At 44.0% G+C, this 20,273-nt stretch overlaps 1 protein-coding gene across 1 annotated transcript; it reads right to left on the reverse strand.

Moving 5' to 3' along the window:
• Nucleotides 1–1,734: 1,734 nt before the first annotated feature.
• On the reverse strand, nt 1,735–19,928 carry LOC103821847 (E3 ubiquitin-protein ligase Topors-like). Its single transcript, XM_050987357.1, is given in 6 exon segments — nt 1,735–1,840; nt 6,771–7,917; nt 7,920–8,012; nt 8,015–8,182; nt 15,589–15,827; nt 19,870–19,928. Coding segments are annotated over 6 exon segments (1,812 nt in total).
• Between the last annotated feature and the right edge of the window lie 345 nt (nt 19,929–20,273).

A 20,273-nucleotide genomic window follows, 5' to 3' on the forward strand; every position in this document is an offset into this window, starting at 1 on the left:
TGCAGCCAGCTGTCACATCAGTCTCAGAGCTTCTGAATAGAGAAAACTTGCCCCTGTCATAATCACTGTGGTAGTGAGGATGCTTCAACACCAGGCTTGAAAGCAATGGCCTCTTGCTTCTGTAGCTCTGCTCAAAGGCAATGTGAGGCCCAAAGGTAACCCCCGGGTACACCATCTTCTTGGAGGGACCTCTGCACTGCTGGAGCAGCAGCTAAAAGCAGCAGGGCTACAATAAGAGAGGGTCTCACGGAAAGAAAGCTGAATATGACAAGGATCAGAAGGGGGCAGTCTCTCTACCATGTGCTTTGCTCTTTGACCTTCAGGGATCCTTTTGGACATGCTGTAGAATTTCCAGTTGTGTCAACTCCCAGCATATGCATCCAGGTCTGCAAGATACAATGGGACCAATCTTTTGTGGAGTTGTGAGGTGGGATAATCCATACTTCTGTCTCATCTGTACTCGCGCATGCATTTACCTTTCAGCCCACAAGGGGCTCAGTTCAGCTTGCATTGCTTGCGGGGTAGGATTTCAGCGGGCAGCTTCTGGGTCAGGCTAGTGTTGGCAGGTGGAGTAGCTCTGGGAAGGAGGTTGTTCAGTGACGGGTGTCCTGCGTCAGTCTGTCTCTGGTGTCTGTCAAGGTTTCACTCTGTGCCAATTTGCAGCTTCCTTCCTGCGTGGTTGTCAAGGGTAGCTGTCATTGCACCAGACCCCTCTTCTGATTGTGACATTGGCATCCTCATGTCCTTCATCCATGACATGAAGCACTGGGTAAAGGCTGCAGCAGGGAGGTGGCATGTTTCTGCCTTTACTGCATGTGCTACCAAGAGTCAGCCAGCTCACATTTCATCTGAGCTCAATCTGCAGATGAACACATTCAGTACACATCCTTCCTGGGGAAAGGCTGTCATCCCTGAAACTTTGCTTCTTCCAAGCCTGATAGCTTCCAAGATGTGACAATGGAGTGTAGAGCACAAGTCAAATGGTTAGGAAAACAGGTTTCATTTCACATGTGTAATTGGGCAAATTGACATTCTATGAAGTGAGATGGGGAAGAGACTGGGAAGGGTAAGAGTGAAAAATAGAAAACATCGTCAGAGGGATCGATTTGATTTTTATTTATGCCTCCACACGTGTTATCCATGAGGGGGAAAATTGCTACAAGGACTGTACAGGTGTTGGGAGCCCTGTCCCGGGGAGCCTTTGCCTGGCACCCGCTCGGGCCACAGAAAGCTTCCACGCTCGGGCTGCGAGCAACCCCCCCTTGCTGGTGGGGCAGATGTCCGGGTTCCTGGCAAAAAATCTCTGGGAAATAGGGCTGTGGGAGGAGCCTCAGCATATCAGAGCAATTAACAGCGACACGACCAATACCACTTTCCTTTGGCTTTCTTGCAGGGATCAGGGGCTCGCCCGGAGGATCAGCTTGGCACCCCTCGCCCCTGCCTCCCCGGCTGCACTGTCCTGCCGGGCTCCGCCGCTTCCCGGGGCAGGACATCCCGTACCGCCCGTGTGTCCCGGCGCGGCGCAGGCTCTCTCAGCGCTCCCGCTGCCGCTCCGTCGGCGCGGCTGAGCCTGAGCGGGCTCGCCGCGGCAGCGATCTGTCTATGCCTGCTGCTCCTCTCTCCGTCTCTCTTTTCTCTCCCACTTCGGTAGGAACACTTACCCTTCTTTATCAATAAACAGTTCTCATATATAATACTGCTGCCTTTGTGCTTTATTTTCGTCCGAGAAATCAATCAACAAGAGTCCTCCTCAACTCCCCTTTTACAACGGGATCGGACAATAGGGATGATAGTTACCCAGGTACCGTATGTCTTCAAGAAGGGCTCATATTCTAATTTACTGTATGGTACACAAAGGAGAATGCCAAGGTCTTGACAGTATGCAGAGTTCAGCTAATCTCTCCCTGGCGGTAGGTAATCCGCTTCCAACAGGATTTTTATATTATCTGCATTCCAAAGACCTGTGGACTACATTTTACCTGAAATTTGCAGCTGAATGTGTTAGCTCATTATCATCTCATCACCTGTTACAAGAAGAAAGCCCATGACTTCAAATGAACAACCCCTCTCCTGGTAAAGCTGGCCTGTCTTCTCCACAGAGAGACACTGTTTGGGTGTTACACCTCAAGAGAACTAAACTAAGCAGTGCTAACATTTCTGTCCTTTGTTTCCATTCCTGGGCTGATAGATGGCACCTATGAGGAGTTAACTGTTCAAAACAGACAATTCAAAAGGAGTCAATTAAACTAATATCCCTGGCTTAAGGCAATACAACATGGGGCCTTAGCCTTATTTACTGCAACCAGAAGGGTTTTCATCAGAAAAGAATGGAGGATTTAGCCTAGTGACAAAAGTGTCAGCAATAAACCCCTCCTCAAATAACTGTATTTCATTAGGCTTGATCTCAGCTTTCAAAGAGGTCTGATATAACTGCTGTTAAAGCCATCAGTAAGTGTAACACTGACATAGCCAAATTTCTGTGGGAGTGCAAAAAAGTAGCAAACACTCCATGGAGTTTATGGTCTTTTGTAGAACGGCTGTAAACCCACTGAAGGGAAATGCAGTCATGGCTGTTTCCCTGAGTAGAAGCTGAGGAGATGAACTGGTAAGTAAGTTGTCTGTGTTCAATGGCAAGGTGAAAGATACTGATTGACCACAGTCCTCCTGAGATGACCCCCTATCTCCCGAGCCAGACAGGGTTTTTAAGAGGCTTTTAAAACACAGCTAACGTATCATTTCTATTAAAGACTTCTGAAACTGTACTGAAACACAGCCACAGCTGTGATGGGAAATATGGGCTGCAAATGGATGACAATGGAGAACTGTGGAGATTAACAGAAAATAAAACCTGTGGTATCACAGTGCAATGTCCCAGATTAAAAGACAAAGAGCCTGATTATTTAAAAATCTGAGCGAGATGGACAGTGAGCAACCCTGCTCTGAAGGGTAGGATAGGAAGCGAGACAGTTTCACTGGGCAGGCAATGGCAAACTGCCCTCCTCAAAATGAAGAAAGTCAGCAGAAGGGGGTATTTTTCCCACCCACCTTAGTCTGTCCAGTACAAGTGACCACTTGGGGACATCAGCAACTCATAGATGATTGATTTGTATTTTTCCTGACAGCTTGTTTCTTTCTGAGTGGTCCATTACTTTTGACTTCAGGGAAAAAAAAAAAAAAATTGCATAAGGAATTTTGATTTTGGATAAAATGAAATGTTTTACAATATATAGTAGGACAGACTTACAATTTCAGAAACAATTTCATTACTATTCCAAATATAATAGGATTTATTAATATGTATTAGGACAAAGTCTGCGTACAAATATGTAATTTAATATGCTTTATAAAGTGGTTGTATCTCAAACCACTAACTTTCCATTTGAATGGGTAGTAAAGATAATTTGCAATTTCTTGAAATACTAAAAGCTCAGAAAACCGTGCTTTTTCAGACAGGTAGACTAGAATAAACTGGCTGTGTTTTCTGTGCAAGATTCACCCACAGATAGTCTATGAGTAAGTCAATACCACTATCAATTTTCCTTAATTAGGAGGCTTTTACCCATGAGAAAGAAAGAAACATAACTACATCTCAGAAATACTTCGCTCATGCTTCTGCCTGCTGTTGGCCAATTTATCTTTTTCAGCCACAGCTCTAAACAGCTTCTGGGAAAAGAGCTCATTTGAAGAGCACATACTTCTAGTTTTGGAATTGTAAAAAACAGCTTAGTAGGATTCTTATTAATAAGCATGTGTTCTTTTATTGCTTCTTCAGGGTCAAGCATAACTCATCTATGTTGTTTTTTGCTATTTAAGTTAGACAATGAAACTGTAAGTGATTCTTTAAAAATCTGTATAAAACTTCTGTGCTGAATTAAGTGGACAATATCAGTTGCTATGTAAAACTGAGTTACTATTACTTTTAGAAGACAGGAAGCTGTGCCTGCAGTCTGCTGATAATTTTCATTTTCACAGTAGTAAAAAAAATGCTTCTTTCCCTGCTATGTTGTGCGAAAAGCCTAAATGAAAAAAAAAATAAAAAGATTGATGGCATGCATGTGAATATAGAGCTGTCAGATCAGGCACACACCCTCATCTCTCCCAGGGGACAAAATGCAAAGTAGAGACTTCTAAAACCACTTGTCCTTTAGAAAACAAGACCATATCCACCAAACTAAAGTTTGACTCTCTTTCCTGACACAATTAGCTCCGCAGACACAAAGTCGTGCCTTAGAGAAAAAAAAGTCGAAAAAAGCCTGTTTCTTCTTTTACTACATTTATAATAAGTTCAAGCACAACTTGCCATACGTTGAAAATTAAAAACTCAAACTGGAGTCAGGTTTTTGCTAAGTTCACACAATCTTCCTTTGAATATAGTGAAGTAAAAGTTTTGAACTGCAAGTTAAGAAAGACAGAGGCAGCAGTCTCTTACTGTACAGTGTAAAAATGGTGCTTTAATGCTTAAAATTAAAAGCCTTGAATGAGGCTTTCAGCAGCATACAGAACTAACACACAATTAAAAGCCAGGTGACAACACCTATTTTATATTACATATTTACAAATCTGTAATTTTTTTTAAGGATTTCATTATCTTCTCATGCCTGCATGGATATTTTGAATTAGATATCTAGTTCAACCTAGATAGATATTGTGTCTTAACAGCCATCCAGGAACTGGATATCTAGCTTAAATTGGCTAACTATTGACCAATTGGTTTTCATCCTAGGCCATCTAGTTTCTGCTGAAAGGCTGGTGTCTTAGTTTTCATCCATGGGCCAGACTCATCCATGAATTATTACTCTATGCTCTGTTCTCACATTTCTTCTGAGCATTATAAAAATGTGAATCAGGCATAAATCAGCAATGCACTTATTGCCTGCATGAGAGTACAAACATCGAAGGGTAGGAGCTGCAAGGGGTTTTGCCATGCCAGAGCAACACTAACTCCAAAATGCATCAAGTGACATCAGCTTAAGCAGTTTAAGGTGGAAAAATTTATGTAACCACTGACTGAATTTGGGACGTTATCTGTTTTTTTTCTCCCTGAAGGTGCCCAGCCTTTTGCCACATACACAAGCTGTTTCTGACATGCAAAGATCACAGATTTCTTGCATAGACTCAGAGCAGACGTTTTGTCTTCTGAAGCAAAAGCTTTTATCAAAAAAGTAACCTGAATTAATGGATTTTTCATAAGGGGCATGTGGCAGAGAGATGCCACAGGGATGATGCATGCTCAAAACCAGTGAGGTTCTTCAGAGCATCTCATCTTCTTGCTGCTCTTCATCTTTCTATGGCTTTCAAAATGTGCAAAACGAATCTAACTAATGCTAAACTACAGATTTAATTAAACAGAACAAAGAGAACAACATGGAATTAACCTGTGCATGGAGTGAGACATTTTTACCATTCATGTCTAAATCCTTTTGATTTTCTGAAACCCATGTGGAATATGAAGTATTACCAGGAAGCTATCTCTACAGCTGGCCTTCTTGACTTGTTTCTGGTGCCTTAGTATACATCAGTCACATACTTTATATCCTTCTACTGACATTGAAAATAACAACTTGAAACAAAGCTGTCTAAATGCTTCAAAATTATCAGTTGTGCTTCAGTGATAAAGTTCACAATTACTTACAGTGAGAACAAGGTAACAGAAGATGAAGAACATAATTTTTACCATAAACAAGGCCCAATGTAATTCAACACACTTCAACTATCTACAAAAGTGTGTATTATCAAATATGTTCCATTTCCTGGACAAAGTCTCAACTGACAGTGTAAAAATCAGCACCCTTGATTTATTTTTCCCTTTCATCAGGGCCTTCTGATGCTACAGGAGGACTGTAAGTTGAACAGAAAGGCATTTTGTTAGCTTTTAAGTCTCATCTCATACCTCTCTTTCCAACACTGACTCAGGATCACTCCACTCCCAAAACTTCCAGTGCACATGAGAAGTTTCATGTTGGCTTTTCCTGAGTCAGAACAGACCTAACATAAGAAGGAAATGCTTATCTGGGAAATGCTAACTTCATTTCCCCGACCATTCATAAAGGAAAGCTGGTATGTGAAGTATGTATCCAAATAAAATGTGTGAGGACATAGGAGTGAGGAAATAGGAAAACTTCATATGAGGTAGGGTTTTCTTCTCTCAGAGAAGATCAATACTGTAAAAAACCTTGATTGTGTTTGTCCTGAACACTGGGCAGTATCCCCTATAGTCCTCATCAATCAAAGAATTAATAAAATAATTTTTAAGCAGCATTTTCTACCTCTGCCTGTAGAAAAGATGCTTTCCAATGGCTTAGCCTTTCTTGCTAAGCTGATGTTCCAGGCTGCACTGTCTGCCAGACTAGGGAACTTGATTTGGAACAATGAGATCCAGTCATGCAGTGAGGAGATTAACTCACATCCGTTATAACACCTTTTGAGGCAACTCATTAAATCAGTCTGGCTGTGAAGTCCAGCACACTTGATGGCATTAATCTAATGTCTCATCCCAGCCCTGAGGTTATCAGTGGACAGTTGTAATTACGATTGATTGAAAAGACATTTTCACAGAGGAGTTCCTGTTTCCTGGAATTCAGGCATTTCTGAATATTTTTCCTGTGCTGCCCAGCCCAGTCATTCCAATCTTATTATCTCCTGGCAGGCATATGCAGTTTTTAGTAACTTGAAATCAAGGTATGAAATTGGCAACATTCTGATGACAGGCAAGCTATAAAGTTAAGCTCGAAAGATCAGCTCACGTGGTCTGTTAATGACACTGCATCTACCTTGTGCAACCTCCTACATCCTCCCTGTATGTTGGGGAATGTGGTGAGAAGCTCCTGCTTGGTTCACTGTCACTCCAGCTGGGACACTGGACCGGTTGCTGTTTCTTGGCATCTTCCCTTTTCTCCTCCTTGATGGACTCCTCAGAGTCAGAGGACAGCTCAACCACTTCTGGCGTCCTCTCAGCTAACGGCTTAACATACCCAACGATGACACAATTGTCTGAGGAAGAGCCACTGTCGTTGGAGTCAGCATTAGCCTGTAACTCAGTCTGCAGCTCGGCTCTCCGGCTCCCTGGAGCAGAGTCCTCGTCAGAACTTTCTGATGACTCCAGAGGAGAAGCTATGGTTGCACGAACCTCTTCTGAAATGGAATAGGAAGGCCCCGGAGTTTCATCATCCCACGGGGCCTGACCAAGACCGGGCACAGACAAACTATTATCTGGCCCTTGTGGGTACGCCACATCCGGAGATATTGTAATAATGGATGAGTCTGAGTGGCTTCCCTCCTCGTACGATGGTGCGGGACAGTTGTAATTGGCGTGTTGATCGTACGCTTCCAAGTTAAAAGGACAACGAGCAAAGCTGATGAATTCGTGCAGGAAGTGTTCTGTCCGATTCAGCAAAAATGGCTTTAAATCGTCAGCAAAGGCCTGGCTTTCCAGATCGTACCTAGTTACGTTGCTCATGATTATGTGCTGCACAATATTGATCAGAGACCCGTGGGCACCGAACAGGACCGTGAGTTCTCGCTTCAGCCAAGGAACCAAGCGGTGAAGGCAAGCAGGGTTGCGGCGGAAGAACTCCGCCGAGATCTCTCGGTATCGCCCGCCGTCCTGAATGCTGCGGATGCGCACGCCGGTGCGGTACAGAGCCCTGCGGAAGGTGATCATGTCCTCCTCCTGAATCTGACGCAGAGACCTGCCCTCCGCGCTGGCCTTCCTCCTCGAGGCCAGCCTCCTGAGCATCTGCTGAATCTCTCTGTGTCTGTGTCGTGCCGGCTCGCTTGACAGCCCTTCAAACAACATCCCGTTATCCGGCGGGGACAGCATCCTTCGGGAAGGGGAGCTGCGTGTCCGGCGTTCCCTCGTTAGGGTAGTGCGGTAACGGAACCTCCGGCCATCGGGGCTGGCAAAGAGCTGGTTTCTAAAGGGCTTAGGATGTACTCCTTGAAGTCGTCTTCGGCACGAATAGTATGGAAAGTGGAAAAAAAGGGCTGCTTGCAAAGCGGGCATTCTACTTTTTTTTTGACCATTCCTGGACGCAGCGGAAGCAGAACCTATGCAAGCAGCGATCTAGATAGGCAACGTTGTCAAATCTGTCCAGGCAGATGGGGCATTTGGAGTCAGGAGACGTATCTGCTGGCAGCTTACTGGTGCTGGCTTTTGGAGAAAAATTGCTATTTTCTGCTAACTCTCAGCTAACAGAAAGCACCTAGTACCTCCCACAGTTTAGGATTACCATTTGGCAAGTGAGGTCATCCCTGCTGCAAAGCACCTTGGAGCATGAGTCACATCCTGACCTGTGAAGGACAGGCTGAGTTTACTCACTGAGATAAGGAGTTTTTGCAAGCAGATGCTCTGTGTGCATCTCTTGTCTCTGTTCTTGGCTCTTAGCCAAAGGGTGCCCACAGGGTCCCAAGTTGCAGTAGAGATTTGAGGGTCTTTCTCTTTTTTTTTCTTTATTTTAGTACCCTGTAGTCTCAAGGACTGGTCTTAAGCAAACATGTCATCTTGATGTGACCTGCAGGCAGCTTTCAGATGGCAGCACTGCTCACTGATACGTGAATGGGAATTTAGTCAGAAATTCAGAAAGCAAAGGTTTAGCTTCCACAACCACTTCTTTAAGGCACCCAGTTCTCACAGTCCAGTGATCTACTTTACTTCATAAAATAATCATGTTCTAAGGCAAAAAAATAAAATAAAATTTGTTTTAAAGGAAAATTAATTATTATTGTCTAAGCAAAAACATAGACTCAGTCTTCTGGACATGAAAGGAGTCTAAATATACAGTCTAAACTGGCATCATAATCAAAAAGACCAAATATGTACACCATGCAGTCACTTACCAAAGGGACTGAATATTTGCAAAATTGCATGCTCCTCTTGAGGAGTACTCGGGGTAACAATTGGAAGGGAAGATAGAAAGAAATTCAGTATGATCTTCAGACTTTTATTTCTAAACATGGAATAATATTTAATATTTCCTGGCACAGGCTCTTCTATGCAAAGCCTTCAAGCTCTGAAATGCACTGCCTTCTACCAGCAAGCTGTACATCCTCCTGTCATTCCTCATGCTCCTGCAGCACTGCACATCCACTGGCCAAACAGTGCCCACATCAGCAACCTGACACCTTGAACAAATTCAACGCCTGCCCTTTGGCTGGCTGATGGCAAAGAAGCAAGTTAAACTGGAAAGGTCAAGTGGAAATCTCTAAACAGAGTGAGCCATATTGCAGACACAAAGTAAAGCGAGCAATGAGTTCTCGAGCTATGAGAAAACTGGGTCAAAAGGGCCTGAAACAGAAGCTGTTAGGCAAAGTGAGAAACCAAGGTTGCTATTTCAAAGATGGTCCATGCAGCAATATCAATCGCTCTGTGGCCAGGATGTGCTTTGCTTTTGGCTCTGCTCAAGACTGCAGGCAGTTTTGAACTATGAGCAGAGGTTGTATAAAGCAGATGCAAGCTGCATTGGGAGCAGAAGCCATGTGCAAAAACAAGAAGGTGTGCAGGAAAAAGCAATACCAACAATCCTGAAAAAGGGAAGAAATTATATCACATGCTTTAACAGATAGGCAAGGGCAGCATTCCTTCCACACTCACAAATAAGACACAAATACAGAACTTTTAAACTTCCAAGGATTTAATGCATATTGTCGTCTTAAGTCACAAAGCCTAAGCTTCCTGCCTGTCCATACCTTGACTAAACCTAATGCCTCAAAAGAAGAGCAATAATACCAGAAGTGACTCCATCCTCCTCTGAGAAGGATTCCAGCAGGACAGTACTTACAAGAATCCCTGTAACACCCCTTGGTAGGCATTTCAGAACTTACAAAGGGGGTGCTTTGTGTTCCTGGGCAGCTTCTGATCCTTCTTTGCAATGTATTCAGAGCACACAACACTGAGTTTAGAAACAGGGAACCTTGAAAAAAGACATGCATGGCAGGTGTGAACACTACGAAGACAACCCATCCTTTCCCTGGTGGAAAGCAATCAGAAAAAGCATTCCAATCCAGGACTGCAGGAACTGGTGTAAGACAATTGCAGAATCATGCACTGAAAAATTTATCTGGAAATTGGTACAGAAATACTAAGGGCACAGTGGTTTTACTAGAAGCCTTAGCCAATTACTCCAAATTATCTATCCTTACATCTCGGACAAAAACAGCCAGCACTTGTGAACAGGGACTGAAGTGACATCCAACTGTAATAGCAGCTTCTCCTAGAGAGGATGAGCCAGGTCGAGTAGAGACCATAAGGGAAAGAATAACAAAGGTAATTCACATCTTGTCCTGCTTCCATGACAGCTGAGCCCTGTGCACAGAAAGGCTTCTGGGGCTCCCTCCTCTGCTCCTTGTGTGCAGTGGAAATGCTGCTTTTATTGTATGCCACAACATTATGTTGCAGCTGGAGAAAGAAAAAAAAAAACCAAGCCCTTTCTGTACTTGCCGATAAATGGTCAGGTCATGAAAGAAATAAATTGCAACAAATTATGAGGTCCTACTCAAATTGTAGTGCTCTGCAAGCACAGTGTATTCCCAGGTAAGCAGCCACTTACCCATTCAATTAATTTTCTTTTTTTTTCTTTTTGTAAATTAAATATACTTTAGACATCTAAACAGCCAATATGGAACAGCCTGGTTTTGTGAGCCAGCATGCTCTGTAACCGTGGCAAGTTCTCAGAGTCAGGCTGATACTGCAAGGCATGAACTGCACATTTAAGTTACATAAGCAACTTTCACTAGAGAATATATAAAATGTCAAAATCTCGTACTATGCCTTATGTTCCTCTGTTCCAGAGTTTAAAAGTTAAAAACTCATGCAAAATGACCAAAGGTTTTCAGTCACAAAGATGCATGCTTTGACCTTTAGATGTTTGAAAAGCCTTTTAAGATGAAACTTGGTGATTTGAGAAGGTTTAAATGTTTGATTTTTTTTATTTAATTTATTCAATTTTAGCATTCCTGGAGTTAGGAAAGTTAGGTGTCCATCTGGATTCCACAGTTTTAAGATTTTTTTTTAAATTCCAAAGTAAAATAACTTGTCTTGCTATTCACAAAAAGGAAGTTTACAAATATAATCATGTATGCTTTCCTTTACCATGGACACTTGATTAAACTGGCTGCCAGCAAAACAGGCTGCTAAACTCTGAGAAGGTTTGCAATCAGCCTGCAATGTAAAAATCTATACTCCCTCCACCAAAATTTACATGGCATAGTACTACATAAAGAGATAACATAATCATTATCAGAAAGGAACCACATGAAATAAATGCAGCGAATATTTGCTTATCCAGCCACTAAATAAAAAAAGGGCAACCTAGATTGAGAGAGACAAAAATGGAAAGTCCTTATTTTTTCAAATGATACAAACTATTATCATACTCTTGTTTAAAAAGCCATGTGAACAAGTTGAAGTTACAGTGTGGTGGAAGGAGAGCACAAGCACACTCGTGCTGTTCCACATCATATTTGCTGTGTTTTAAAGGCAAGTTAGTTCATTTCTTGCAGCACTTGTGAAAGCAGGACAAAAAATAGATGAGGGTGGGGCAAGAAGAGAATTTGCAACATAGAAGCAAATCCCATTCTCTTCTTCAAGTTTCAAAGGCATCTTCATTTACATATCCATATCTGAAAACTGAAAGTGCACATTTACTTCCACCCTTTTAGATGTGATACTGTACAAATTCATAATGGGCCCACAGTCTGAAGAGACACAACCTGGAGTCCAAGCCACCCCTGAAGAACCAGCAGAACCTGTGCAGGGATACAGCAGCCAAGATCAGTACATAGCAGCAGATCAGCCCCTCAGCTTGGTCTGAGATGCCTGTATTTCAGAGACTGTAAAAATAGAAAGTGGCAGGTTTTTAAGAGAGCACCAGCATTCTGTAGTGCTGCAGGTTAATGATATTCTGTTACAGCCATATGGATCAGTGTCATGCAGACACTAAGGAGGAAGGAGAAGGGGACAGGGTGATGAAGAAAACTGAGACAGGAGAGTGGGAAAGCTGAGGAAGAGAAGAAGGGTAGCTGCATCTCCACTGGTCTCTCTGGCTATTGCACAGTCAGGAGCTCATCCTGAAAATGGCAATTTATATGCCCACACCCTAGGCCAAGACAGAAACACTGGTTCCAGTGTCTGCTCCCCACAGGGATTCCCTATTTGGCACAAGGTAAAGAGCAAATCAAGCTCTGGCTGAGCATTCCATAATCCAAAACTAATCCCTCAGATACTCCTTTGGACACCAGCAGCCTTTTGTGCCTGATGCCAGACCATGGGTAATGCAGCATCAGCTCCTTTATGGCCCTTCTCCTTGGCAGAGAAAGGCCCTGGGTGCAGCCTGTGCTGGGAGGCTGCAGCTGTGTGGGGAGGAGGCCAGCAGGCACAGCTTTGCAGCCCATCTTGAGCCAGGGACATATCCATGCAGAGATACCAGAGTCAGACAGCACTTCAGATCAGGTGAGGCACCCCTCTAAAAAGGCTTCAGGTTATGTGCAAAACTTGGTCATCATCTGTGCAGGCATGTAAGAAGGAGGAGAAGGAGATGGTCTGTGTGCTGATTTTGGCTTGGGTAGTGTCCACTTTCTTCACAGTGGCAGTAAAGGGCTGGGTTTTGGATTTCTGATGAACACAGGGTTGATAACACAGGAATATTTTTGTTATGGCTGAAAACAGGGCTTGCACAGAGCCAAAGCCTTTGCTGCTCCTCACCCATGCCACCAGTGAGGACGCTGAGAAAAGGAGAAAGGCACAAGGAATTGTGAGGGGACACAGCTGGGACAACTGACCCCAAATGTTCCAAGGGATATCCCAGTCCTATACCTTATGGTGCCATGCTTAGCATATAAATCTGGGAGAAGAAGAAGGAAGGGGAGGAAGTTCAGTGTTTTGGCATTTGTCTTCCCAAGTCATCCTTACACAGGATGGGGCCCTGCTCTCCTGGAGATGGCTGAACACCTGGCTGCCTATGGGAAGCAATGAACGAATGCCTTGATTTACTTTGCTTCTGTGTCTTTAACTTTCCCTATTAAACTGTCTTTATCTCAACACATGTGTCCCGTCCTGTTGTAAAAGGGGAGTTGAGGAGGACTCTTGTTGATTGATTTCTCGGACGAAAATAAAGCGCAAAGGCAGAGAACTGCTTATTGATAAAGAAGGGTAAGTGTTCCTACCGAAGTGGGAGAGAAAAGAGAGCAGGGAGGGAAAAGAGAGACGGAGAGAGGAGCAGCAGGCAGGGCGGAGGAGCAGCAGGCAGGGACGGATCGCCGCCGCGGCGCGCCCGCTCAGGCTCAGCCGTTCCGACGGAGCGGCCGCGGGAGCGCCGAGCGAGCCTGGGCAGCGCGGGCAGCGCCGGCGCCACTTCTGAGCGGGGCCGCGGCGTGAGTGTGTGTGTGTGTGTGTGTGCGTGCGTGCGTGTGCGTGTGTGTGTGTGTGTGTGTGTGTGTGTGTGTGTGTGTGTGTGTGTGTGTATATCTCTGTGTGTGTGTGTGTGTGTGTGTGTGCGTGTGTGTGTGTACACACGGGCGATACGGGATGTCCTGCCCCGGGAAGCGGCGGAGCCCGGCAGGACAGGTGCGGCCGGGGAGGCAGGGGCGAGGGGGGCCAAGCTGATCCTCCGGGCGAGCCCCTGACCCCTGCAAGAAAGCCAAAGGAAAATGGCATTGGTCGTGTCGCTGTTAATTGCTCTGATATGCTGAGGCTCCTCCCACAGCCCGATTTCCCAGGGATTTTTTGCCAGGCACCCGGACATCTGCCCAACCACGCTCGCAGCCCGAGCGTGGAAGCTTTCTGTGGCCCGAGCGGGTGCCAGGCAAAGGCTCCCCGGGACAGGGCTCCCAACACCTGTACAGTCCTTTTAGCAATTTTTCACCTCATGGATAACACGTGTTGAGGCGTAAATAAAAAATCAAATCGATCCTTTTCAAGTGTGTGAATTTATGATTTAAAGATACTGCATAGTGATACCTAAGTACTAATTAAGGAATAGCAACCTTGCAAAGATTTTAGTTTGGTGCTTGTGTGTAGCTAAAACTGAGTTACAGGCTTTATGTCCTGAACATGGAAGTTTAGCACATGCTTTTGTATGAGAATAGTCAGCTTGAAATCACTGGAAACAACTGTCACAGTCGTGGGAATCTTCATGTCTGAAATGGATCTGAAGCCTACTGCAGATGTTACATGGAGCATGATTTTTTAAATTGTGTGCTTTTATTTACTTTGATTGGATTATTTGCCCCAAGTCAGGCGAGTAATTTGTATGGATTTTGGATTTAGTCTTCTAAAGAAAGGAAAAGGGGAAGAAATTGAAATGGAGAGTGTGCTACAAATTTTTCCTTCTTGCAGTGGGCACTTTACCTGCTGCAAAATGTATTGTCCATCCACAGTTACATCTGAAAAATGACAACAGAGAACTCAGAATGTGTTTTCCTGCATTTGAGAGCCTTTGTAGCAATGTGGAGTGCCAGCAGGATGACTGCAGCTGATGAAAAAAGATAAGATATGATTATCTAGCTGCATAACCAGCAAATTATTTCACTTGCTTGGGTTTATTGTTTTTTTTTCTTTTTGTGCTGTAATGCTGGCACTGAGCTTTTGCTTCATGATAAAAACCAATATATGGTCTTAATTATAGTTCATAATTTTTGTAATTTTGATTACTTTACTACTTGAATCAGCACAGGGATAAGGTCAAAATATCATTTATATCTTTGCAATGGTGAACTATGAAAACCACTCTGCCAACAAATAGTGTTGAGTAAAATATATTGTCTTAATGACTGTAATCAGTAACACACGTAGTGTGAACACAGAAAATGCTGTCTTTATCTGCTGGCCATGTTGTGCTCTTAGCTGCTGCAACTATTTTAAAGTGAGTGGAAGAAAATGCCTTTTCCTCTTTCTTAGAGTGACTGTTGTCCTTCTCTTCTTAAGTGTGATGTGTGCCATAGAGGAAGAAACTAAAGGAACTTACTGTCTATGTTTTTCCATCTCACCAAATCCAGAAATCACTTTTAGAACAATCCTGAATAGCCACACATCTGTACCCAGTTAAAAGATTATTATGACATTATTATTATTAGAAATCGCTGCAGCAACAACCTGTCTAATGAACCATTAAAAGCAAGCCAGACTCACTGAACCACAGTAAAATCAATTAACGCCTGCTTGGGGCAACATATGGTCTTTGAAGGTCTTTATCTTTTTAACCATTTGTCTCTTCCAGTGTTTGTGGCAGAGCTCACCACCTCTCTTTCATTTGAATGTAAAGAGCCATTTCAAAAACTGTAACTTCCTCTTAGTGACCAGCTCATTTAGTGGTGTGTCACTGTTCAGTTGGACCTCTACTGACATGTAGAAATTTGAATTAAAGGAAGAAAACACCTTTTACATTTAAGGACAATGGTGTGCTCTTTCTGTTTTGGGAACTTCGCTTGAGCCTTTTTGGCTCTGCCCTACCCCCTGAGCACCCCTTTTGTGGTTGTTGTTTTTGAGGCTGAAGTTTCAGAGGCGCTAAACCATTTTTTCTTCCGATGATAAAAAAGGGAGGTGGAAGCGCGGTTCCCGTAAAGGGAGTTTCCACAGCTAGAGCCCGCTGCGCGAACCCCTAGCAGCCGCTTGCTGTGCCTTAGAGCGTGTGCCAACACTGCCGTCTAGCCTCCACCAAGGCTTTGTGCACTTCTGCTTCTTGGCTGCTTGCGTTCGTCTGTTAACACAGCTCTGCCGAGCCTCTGTCGGCGAGTCAAGGTCCTGTAGTACTGACTTCTGTTTGGAAACAGAATCGTTTGAAGTGGTCACAGCACAAGATGAGGGATGGAAGACAGCAGCAAACAGTAGAGGAGATCTGAAGTGGGAATGCATCAAGAAAACTCACCGTCTGTGTTTGCAGATAGGGAAATGAAACCCATCTGTCCAAACTCTTACAAGATATCTGGCAGAAAAACAAGGCAGAAAAACCAGTTCCAGGTTTGTTCAGTATTTCTAATGACAAAGCATTTGCAATGTCATTGAACAGGGTCTCCTGTATAACACCCCCTGATATGTCCTTTGGGCTCAGTGTTGAATCCCGCTTCCCTGTGTGTGTGTCTCTCTCTCCCTTATCCTTCTCTGTCTTATACCACAAATACATCTTTTTTACTCTTTCCCCACAGAAGTTGCAGCTTTTGCTTCTTGGTCTGTGGTAACCTGTGAACCACTTGTCTGAAGTAGTCTGAAATGCTGTGTTATGGTTTTATATAGGTATTTCTCCTGGTCATCTCGGGATTTTAAAACTTTGTATGGCTTCCATTCACCATGAACTTGCATTTGTTTACCAAAATCTGTACCTATATAGCCTTTAGGTTACAGATGGTTGTGCATAAATAATAAAGAGGATAATAAATATATATAATATTTTTATTATATATATGAACATATACAATTATTTTAAAAGAGGCAGAAGGCTTTATTAGGACTCTTTCAAATTGCACAGTTCTTCCATTTTCAAACACCAACTAATGCAGGAATGAAGCAATTGTGTTTGAGCTTTCTGGGTGGTGAAGCTTGTGAGAAATTGATTATCATGGTATATTAAAGTGATTTAAAGCTGTATTTAGCCCAGAGTGGCCTGACTAATGATTTTGTTTCTTGTTTTTGCCTTAAATAATTCAGCTTCAACAGTAATCATAGAATCTTAAGGGCTGGAAAAGACCTTCAGGATCATCCAACGCAACCTTTGATCAATCACACCCTGGCATTTAGTCCATTACACATCTGATCATATCTTGAACACTTCCAGGGATGGTGACTCCTCCACTTCCCTGGGAAGCTTGTTCCAATGCCTGACCATCCTTTCAGGAAAACAGGCTGATCCCCACTTTCAGGTAGCTGTAGAGAATAAAAAGGTCACCCCTGAGCCTCCTTTTCTGCAGGCGAAAAATCCCCGCTCCATCAGCCTCTCCTATAGAACTTACTCTATATGCCCTCTGCCATCTCTGTTGCCCTTCTCTGGACACCCTTTAGCACCTCAGTGTATTTCTTTTAGTGAGGGACCCAGAACTGGACACAGGAATTGAGGTGTGGGCTCACCAAGTACAGGGGGACAATCACTGCCCTGTTCCTGCTGGCCACACTATTGCTGGTACAGGCCAGGAGGACACTATTGGCCTTCTTGGCTACCACGGACACATGGCTGGCTCATGTTCAGCTGCTGTCAACCAGCACTCCCAGGTCCTTCACCTCTGGGCTGATTTCCAGCTCTTCCCTCTCCAGCCTGCAGCTCTGCAGGGGTTGTTGTGACCCAAGTGCAGGACCTGGCACTTGGCCTTGTTTAACCTCTTACGACTGACCTTGGCCAATCAATCCAGGCTGTTCAGATCCCTCTGCAGAGCCCTCCTGCCCTCCAGCAGATCAACTTGATGTCATTTGCAAAGTGACTGACTTTGATCACTCTGATCACTTGATCCCCTCACCCAGATCATGAATAAAGATATTAAACAGGACCATCCCAACACAGATCCCTGGGAAACACCACTGGTGAGTAGCCACCAGCTGGATGCAGCACTGTTCAGCACCACTCTCTGGGCCTGGCCATCCAGCCAGTTCTTCATCCAGTGAAGATGCCAAGCCATGGGCTTCCAGCTTTTCCAGGAGTGTGCTATGGGAGACAGTGTCAAAGGCCTTGCTGAAGTCCAGGCAGACAACATTCACAGCCTTTCCCTTGTGCTCTAGGTGGGTCACTTTGTCATAGAAGGAAATTAGGCTGATCAAGTAAGTCTTGCCTTTCCTAAACCCATGCTGGCTGGGCCTGATCCTCTGCTTGTCCTGTACATGCCATGGGAGCACACTCAAGAAAAACTGTTCCATAACTTTTATAGGCACCAGGTTTAGCTGTCCTTACATATTCTTATCAACCTTATAATTAACATGTATCCATGGGTACTGCTTCATGTTAATGAGATAAGATTGTATTTGATGGAGAAACTTTTGTCTCCATTAAAGCAGCTGTTAGTGTGGCTGCATACCTGGGTGAATCAACTAATCATTTCATTAAATGAAAGTCCTCTTAGGGATGCTAATCAAAAGCATGCTGATCACAATTTTTCCAAACAACCCCCCTGAAACCTAAACAAACAAACCACTTCAAGTTTAATAAACCAGTCTTACTCTGATAGATAAGCTATGCTTTATTAAACAGGATTAAAAAGAAGATCTGAGGGAGATTTCATCAGCATTATGCATATATTCCTTTAGCCATCTCTGGTGATGTCATCTGAATGGTTAATGCTCCCTAAACATAGTTATTTGCTGCATCATTTTGAATGTGACAGGAAACACAAGCTTTCTGCTCTGAACTGAATCTTCCTGGGTGAGAAGATGGTGGATACTGAATACTGAGACAAAGCCCTTCTTATTAAATCCCAGAAGCAGGATGAGGGAGTTTCTATGTGCTTCTTGACTTCTATGAGCAAGCACACAAGCAGAAGCTGAACAAAGAGTTTTAAAAAGAAGGAGAGGTGGAATATATAACACTGTCATTGAACAGCTTCATAGACAGCTTTTTCGGAGAGAGGTAGATCAGTGTATTAAAAAATGAGATAACTGGCTTTAAAACCTCATAGGTGTGGTTTAAACCCAGCAGGCAACTAAATACTACGCAGCTGCTTGCTCACTCCCTCTCCAGGAAGATCAGGGAGAAAAGCAGAAGTGAAAAACCTTATGGGCTGATATAATTACAGCTAATAGGTAAAGCAAAAGACACATATACAAGCAAAACAAAAGAATTCCTTCACCGCTTCCCAGAGCAGGCAGGTGTTCAGCCATCTCTATCCCACATAAAAGTAACTTCAGAAGATAAATACCCCTCCCTTGATTCCTTCTTCTTCACCCAGCTTTATATATTGAGCATGATGCCACAGGGTGTGGGATACCCCTTGAGTCCACTGAGGTCAGCTGTCCTGACAGTGTCCTGTCTTCTCCCAACTCCTTCTGTACCTCCAGCCTCCTCCCTGGTGTGGGTGAGGAGCAACAAAGGCCTTGGCTCTGTGGTAACCATGCTCAGCAGTAACAGAAAGTGCAGAAAGTGCTTTATATTATCATCACAGTTGTAAGTACAAATCCAAAACACAGCCCCATACTAGCCACTGTGAAGAAAACTACCCCAGCCAGATTCAGTACATTCTCTACTCCTCACTTCATACAATTTATGTCATGCTGTAGTCCTATATGATTTAATAGAATCTCATTGGCACCCCCCATTTCCTCTCGATCCTTTGATACAATACACAGATATCATTCCCTTAAGTCTATGGACACCCCCTGCAAAAGCCCACCAAATGTTAACATATGTCCATAGAATGTCAGCTGAATTCATTTCAGGGCCCATGAGCTGGGGCTCTGTCTGTTCTGCTGGTCACTCAGGACAGGATAGGAGAAGAGAGGTGATGTGGTGTGGTACTGTGGCCTAGAGCCACCTCAGGTGAAGTCACTGCTGCATTTGCACTGTATATTATAAGACTTGTCTTCCATTGGTTCATGTGGCTCCTATGACAGTAATTCCTGTAAGCAAACTCAAATAATGGATTACAATAATTTAAAGGCATTTTGTGCCAGACAGAAGGGTTTAAGAGTGTAATGAACTCCTCACCTTGCTTCTAGTCTGGCTAGAAACAGGGGTTCGTGCAATAGCAACTACAGGGTGCACCATGGACCCCCATGGGATGCAGAGGGACAGCCTGCCTGACTATAGCTTCACCATGGGCTGCAGGGGAATCTCTGCTTCATCACCTGGCCCACCTCCTGCCTCTCCTTCTTTTTCAGGGTAAGGGCTTCTCACACTGTCCCCCTGTACTGTGGACTCATCCACTGGTCACAGTCTCTTTGGCTCAAGTTCATCCTGGAATTCCAACCTGTCCAGTGCAGAAGCAGACAGCTGCAATGCCCTGGCCACTTGCCAGCCCAGGCGCATCGTGGCTGTTATCAAAATGTTCCCAGGCACAGCAGAGTGAGATAAGAAGCACAGCACTACAGCAAACAGCCACCAACAAGCACTGGATTGCAATAAGCATCAGGCAAGTGACCCCTGTGGGCAAGCACTGGAGCCTGCTGATTAATAATTTAACAACCATAACAGCTGAGAATTTCATCTACCACATTCCTTGAGTCTATCATAATCTGAGTTTTTTGAGCCCCACATTGGGTCCAAAGAAGGACTGTTGTGGTTTAACCCCAACTAGCAACTAATCACCCCATAACTACTTGCTGACACCTCTGTGGAGGGATGAAGAAGAGAACTGGAACGGTAAAAGTGAAA

This window comes from Serinus canaria, chromosome Z (assembly GCF_022539315.1).
Source record: "Serinus canaria isolate serCan28SL12 chromosome Z, serCan2020, whole genome shotgun sequence".
In the NCBI taxonomy this organism is placed as follows: domain Eukaryota; kingdom Metazoa; phylum Chordata; class Aves; order Passeriformes; family Fringillidae; genus Serinus; species Serinus canaria.